At 58.4% G+C, this 6000-nt stretch overlaps 1 protein-coding gene across 5 annotated transcripts in view; it reads right to left on the bottom strand.

The window, feature by feature from the left end:
• Window positions 1–1114: 1114 nt before the first annotated feature.
• STARD8 (StAR related lipid transfer domain containing 8) overlaps window positions 1115–6000 on the bottom strand; it is a 41393-nt gene continuing 36507 nt past the window's right edge. For all 5 annotated transcript variants that reach the window (XM_038164846.1, XM_038164844.1, XM_038164849.1 and 2 more), the window contains 9 exons: window positions 5785–5958; window positions 5158–5317; window positions 4713–4911; window positions 4384–4594; window positions 4113–4227; window positions 3601–3816; window positions 3171–3388; window positions 2833–3009; window positions 1115–2724 (listed from right to left, as the gene is read on the bottom strand). In XM_038164846.1, the coding sequence (XP_038020774.1) occupies window positions 2607–2724; window positions 2833–3009; window positions 3171–3388; window positions 3601–3816; window positions 4113–4227; window positions 4384–4594; window positions 4713–4911; window positions 5158–5317; window positions 5785–5958 (1588 nt within the window). In that variant the 3' untranslated portion in view covers window positions 1115–2606. The remainder of the gene's footprint in view (window positions 2725–2832; window positions 3010–3170; window positions 3389–3600; window positions 3817–4112; window positions 4228–4383; window positions 4595–4712; window positions 4912–5157; window positions 5318–5784; window positions 5959–6000) is intronic.

Raw genomic sequence — 6000 nt, 5'->3', positions numbered from 1 at the left:
AAACTGAGCCTGGCATTGCTGCTCTGCAATCATTTCCCAATGCAGGGGTTTGTTACATTGTAGGGATTGGCTTTTATAAGCTCTGAAAAGATTAAATTGTAGTAATGTTGAGGGAGAAAACATAAATCTCTGTTAATGAAACTTGGAGGATTTCAGTAAGAAATTGATTTTACATGTTAGTGTCTGCAAAGCAGGGGTTGGAGGAAAACAGTTTTGGACTGATCAGCTGATAGTGGTGAGGGGAGGCAGATTTGGGAACATGGCTGGGGTGAGCCCAAAAGCCCTGGGATGGCTCCAGCCAGCTTTGCAGAGGCTTTGGGGCGTTATTTAGTGTTTACACCCAGCACAGCATCGTGCAGGGGGTGGGGAACCTCTTCATTCAATGTGCTGGGGACTTGGGACCCAGGGATAGGGACAATGTGAGGCAGGACAGGGGTCCCTGTAGGAGTGGGAGGCTCTCAGGGGTCCCTGAGAGCTCACAGCCCTCCAGCAGTGGATGCCTGGGTGGGTCTGTGGAGTGGTGCCATCCTGCTGGGGCCCTGGAAGAAGAGATGCCAGCTTGGGCTCCACCCCAGGCTGGGGAGGGTACCCTCCCCACCCCAGTGCTGCAGCCTTGGCCATGGGTGGATTTGGGATGAGCCAGGGCTGCCCCAATATCTCTGCCCATTAGTGCTAAAAGCCAGAGCAGTCCTGCTGCTGCCGATCCCAAGCTCAGAGAGGGATTTCTTCCTCTCCAGGCTTTAATCTTGCAGCCTTCATCACCATCATCTTCATCCACTCCAGCATGTTCCACCCCGTTCCCATCACTGCTCCCAAAGCAGAGGCCAGAGGTGTCTGCTCCAGGGAATTCAACAGCACAATGTGGTTCTTCATCAGCATCACTGGTGCTGGATGCTCATCTTCCTCCTCGAGGTGCTCTCCCTGCTGCAGGCGGCAATGCCAGGAGAGCCCCAAACCCTGGCAAGGCCCTGGAGCACAGCTGGATGTGGAAAATCCTGGGTTTGAGTCTCTCCACCCACGCAGGGGCTGCCCCAAGGCCGCACATTGCTGAGCACTGGGCTGCTGCAGTGCTGGAGAAGCCCTTGACATGGAGGTTTCCTCATCAGCCAGCAGATCTTGTTAGTACTTTATTAATTGCACGGATGGGAAGAGCAGCCCCAATCCAAGTCAAACAACTGCTGCACTTTCATATGATACAAAACAAAAGTCCCTTAAATACAAAATACCCAGCTCTAAGCGAGCTTCACCTGGTGCTGAGCTCTGCCACCAGAGTTATATATTAATATTCCACCTGTACAAGTATTTATAGATAGAAAAAAAAAGAAACACTTTAAAAAAATATCAGGAGAAAATTCACTCCCCCACATGTTAGTTATATTTATATATATATATAAAATACATATATATATAAACACAGACTAGAGGCTGACTTGTGCTTTTCTTTTTACCAAAAGACAGACAGTTATGGCCAAACTGACACTGGGGGTCCCCAGCTCATGGGTCGTGTTGCCTTCCAGTTGGAACGACGTCTGGGAATTTGGGTCCCTGCCTGAATGGAGAAACCAGGTCATCTCCTGGGTGCTGACAGCTCCAGTGAACAGCTCCTTCATGAAGGGAAGGAAGGGGTGGAAAGGGAAACGGATGTCTCTGCAGGGAGTAGGTGGCCATGGGTCATCTGTACCTGCCCAAAGAGGGGTGAATCCCAAACAACTGCTCCTCCTGCCATCCCTCCTCTCTCTCGGGGTACAGCCCTCAACACTGAGGGCAGCACAAAGCGGGGGCTGGTCTGGGGAGTCTCTCCCCACCTCGATGCCTCTTTCCAGGCATTGCCCCTTCCCACCCAGGCACAGCTGCCCCAGGGCTCCAGCAGCGTCCTGCCCCATGCAAATAACAGGTCAGCTGGTTGAAGAGGGTCTTGGCTTGGAACATGGTCCAACCACCCTTCCTCCAAGTGACACCCAGTGCAGAGAGAGGGCTTTTAGCCAAGGAAGAGCAAGGCACGGGAATACAGACTGCTTCTTCCATAAATTCAGCACCAATGCTGCAACAGGTTCCATCTGCCCCTCGACAGGGGCTGGCACCTATCTATCTAAATATAGGCAGCCCCCTCCTTCCAGAACAGCAGCCTCTTCCACTACCACACAGTGACTCCCTGGCTGTCCCCACGGGTGACACCACACACACAATCCCCCCCTCGCTGCCCACCCTCCACTTCCCGACCCCGCACTGCGACCTGCAGACACGGCCCCATTTTCCCTGCTCGCTCCTCCTGCCTCACTCCACGCTCCTTCACCCCTGCTGTTGCTCCTGGCTTCTGTGGGGGCTCCAGCTCCTGCCACAGGCTGCATCCAGGGGTGACCCCATGGCCACTCTTTCCCTCTGCTCCACTTCTCCTGTGGGACACCACACCTCTGTGGCCACCCTGCCCTGCGGCACCCGGGCCATGGCACGGGACTGCCCAGCCCAGGGTGAAAGGACGTTTACAAATATGTGCCTCTGTCTCCACCTCCACAGGCACTGCACCACGCCGTGCTTCCTGCCGAGAGCCCCAGTCCGGATCCAATGGCGAGTCCACATCTGAAAGGACAGAGCATCTTCCTGGTGCCTCAAATCTTTGTCTCGGGGCCGACGGGACTCAGGGCTGGGAAAGAGTCTCGGATCCTCGCCAGCTCCATGGCACAGAGGTGGCCAAAGACCCTGTTATACCACTCAGGAGACCGACCCCTGGAGACGAGAAGAGGCAGGAGGGGGTGAGTGGGTAGGAGAGACCCTGGCAGTATCACGGAGCAGCACATCCTGCTGCTCCAAGCCCTCCCCGGAGGGTCCCGTTACCTGAGGTCAGCCCTGCAGATGTGGGTCACCCGGGAGCGGCCCATGGCGCTGGGCTCGATGAGGTACTGGGACGTCAGCACGATGGCCTTGACACCTCCCTCCACTGGCACCTTGTCGTGCTCCACCGAGAGCGAGCTGAGCAGGCAGGCTCCCCGCGGCAGGTCCGTGCGCCAGCGCCTGCGACAGAGCAGCGGTCACTGCGTGCCCACCGCGGGGCCACTGCGGGATGGCACAGTGAGGGCCCCACACAGCCCAGGAAAGGAGGAGGAGATGGGGCTGGAGCAGAGGAGATGTGCCCAGCCGAGCCCAAACCCACCGCGGGTCCCAGCCGCCCTCACCGGAGCACCATGCAGTCCCTGCGCGGGTGCGGGGCCATGCTGTCTGTCACGTAGTGGTACACCTCCATGTCCTTGTCCAGCGCCTCCACCACCCTGCTCTGCAGCAGGTCCTCGTCCCACAGGTGACGCTCCCGCAGCACCCGGTGCAGCACCGTGGCAGGAGGGGCCTCGACATCCGTGGAGACCTTCCACAGGCGCAGAGGGTGCCCGTCCCCAACCTGAGGGGACGAGGTGAGAGTCACACAGACTGTCCCACAGGACCCCCAGTGCTAACCCCTGAGCAGCTTCACTGATGGCTCCCACTGCCATAAAGCAGCACAGTCCCATCTGCTGGCTAGTGAGGGATGGGGTGGGACCTGCTCTGGCTGCTGGAGAGGTCACCCCATGCACGTTTCCCTGCATGTTCCCAAGCTCCTCCACACAAGTTTACCTTTTTGCAGGAGAGCTCCGTGTTCAGGGGCCCTGGTGTGCTCAGCCATCCCTTGAATTTCTCTGACGACTCTTTGAGCAGGTTCTGGACACTCTGCTCAAAGTAGGAGTGTAAATCCTTGCTCTCCCCCTGGCACACCAAGTCAGCCAGGGGGTGGGGATAAGCGTCTGCAGCCATATAGGAGCTGCTCAGCTGCAGCAAGATGTCATGGGAGACCTGCAAGCCAAAAGCACACGGATGTTCAGTGAGGCAGAGAGATCCTGTGGGGACTTTGTGAGTGGTCCTAGACACACAGAGAACTGTAACTCATTCCCCAGGGAGTGGGGAGGATGGACATACAGCCTGCACCATCTCCTGCCCCAGGACGTAGCTGGGCTTGGCTCCAGGGTGAATGGCTGGTGGCTGCTGTACCACTGAGGGAAGGATGCCCTCAGCTCGGCCCAGGACCAGCACCTCCAGCAAGGTCACACCTCCCACGGGTAGCACTGGGCTGGGACACCATTGCCACCCACCTGGAAGAGCTTCTTGCAGTCGCTGATCATGTGGGAGAGCCCCTGCGTGGCAGCCATGTTCTCATTGAGGTCCTTCTGGTCTGGCTTCCCCATGGTGCCCCTCTTGTGTATGGCCCTGTGGGGGATCAGGTAGTGCTGGCACCAGTGGGCACCTCCAGACCCCTCATTTGTGTCACAGAGCAGAGCCAACATCCCCCCCATTCCCTGCTGGCCCCCTCCCACAGCAGGCAGGGAAGGAGCCCTGGGGAGCTGGGGCTCAGCCAGCCCTTACCTGGGCGATGTGCTTTCCTTCTTGGACACGTTGAGGTGGAAGATGGAGGGCGCCAGGCACACAGCCAGGTTCCCAGCTGTCATCTGATTCTCCTCAGCCGAGGCGATGTCGCTCAGGAAGTAGAGCAGGGTCTGCAGCACCTCCCGGTTCTCGTCCGGCATGAGGATGATGGCGGCCTGCACCGCCTGCAGCCGCTGCTCCTTGGACACGACTGCGGGCACGGGGCAGCGTCAGCGGGGCGTCCCCACGGCCACCACCCATCCCCTCCATCCAAACAGAGGGACCCCTCCTTCCCGGAGCCCCCGAGCAGCCCCCAGCCCGGCCCTTACACTGGTAGATCTGCAGGAAGGTGTCGGTCAGCTTGCTGGTGAAGATGGGCTCGGGCAGGTCGCGGAAGTATTGCTTCAGCAGGTCGGCCACGTCGTACGCCGACTGCCCCGAGTAGTCGACGTGGTCGGGGCTGGTCTCGTTCATGTGCCGGAGCGCCTGGATCCGGGACTTCACCCCGGACTTGCGGAAAATGCCAACCTGCCGGAGCAGAGCGGGATGAGCGGGCACGGCCTGGGTGGGCACTGTGGGACAGGCAAGGACTCCCTCCCCAAAGGGATCATCCCTGAACCCAGAGGAGACACTGAGGGAGGGATGCTGCTGCGCTCCCCTGGACAATCCCACCCTCCCGCTTCAGCACACACCACGAGAGGTGAACAAAGGACCCCTAAAGCTTTTTTTTTCCCCCCAAATCCCGGTGCTGTTGCCCAGCAGCTGCAGCCTCACCTGGTCCAGGCACTGGCTGCGCAAGTAGCGCATGGCCTGCTGGATGCTCTGGGGCAGGGGCTGCCCTGTCCGCTGCACGTTGACGATGGGTGGCACCCCAAAAACCATCTTGTCCCTGTAGTCAGGGACTTTGCTCCGCTTCATAAATTTGGGGACAGTCCTGCGGAGTGGGACAGAGAGACATCAGTGCAATGATGGGTGCTCTCAGCACCTCCCCTCACAGAGAGAGCAGGACCCTGGGAACACACACACACACACATTTCTGCAGTGTTTGGAATACAAGCAAGGCAGCTTCCCAGCAGGAATGGCAGCACCTTTTATTAAGCTAAAATAATTTTGATACTTGGCTATGAAAAGAAACCACTGTCCCACTCTCTTATGTTGCTGCAGCACTTTTAACATCCCATGAACACCTGCAGCCCCCACAGTGGCAGATGATGCCAGGAGGCCCCCTGGAAGCCAGGATGATGCCAGGAGCCTGGGGCTTAGCTCTGGCTCACACTTGCCAGAGCAGACAGCCCTTGGTTTAGCTTTTCCCCCTCCACACCCTGAAGCTGCCCCAAGCTGGGGACACAGCACGAGCTGCAGCCCGTGGGCCTCATCCTTGTCCCCCTTGTCGCAGCTCACCACGTCCAGGCCTGCTTGTGGGGCACAGAGTACTTCTCCATGATGGCCGTGAGCCGGAGCAGGGAGCACTTCTGCAGCAGGTTGAGCTGGGCTGATGACTGGCGGTTGATCTCCAGCGAGGCCGAGTTCAGGCTGGGCCGGTGTGAGTTCTGGAAGCTGTGCCAACGCAGCTTTCTGGGGACACACGGGACATTCCCAGCTGAGGAAACCCGCACT

The sequence above is a fragment of the Motacilla alba genome, chromosome 4A, assembly GCF_015832195.1.
Source record: "Motacilla alba alba isolate MOTALB_02 chromosome 4A, Motacilla_alba_V1.0_pri, whole genome shotgun sequence".
Taxonomy (NCBI): Eukaryota; Metazoa; Chordata; class Aves; order Passeriformes; family Motacillidae; genus Motacilla; species Motacilla alba.
Note: the sequence above shows the minus strand (reverse complement) of the source record. Positions and strands in the feature narration are given on the sequence as shown.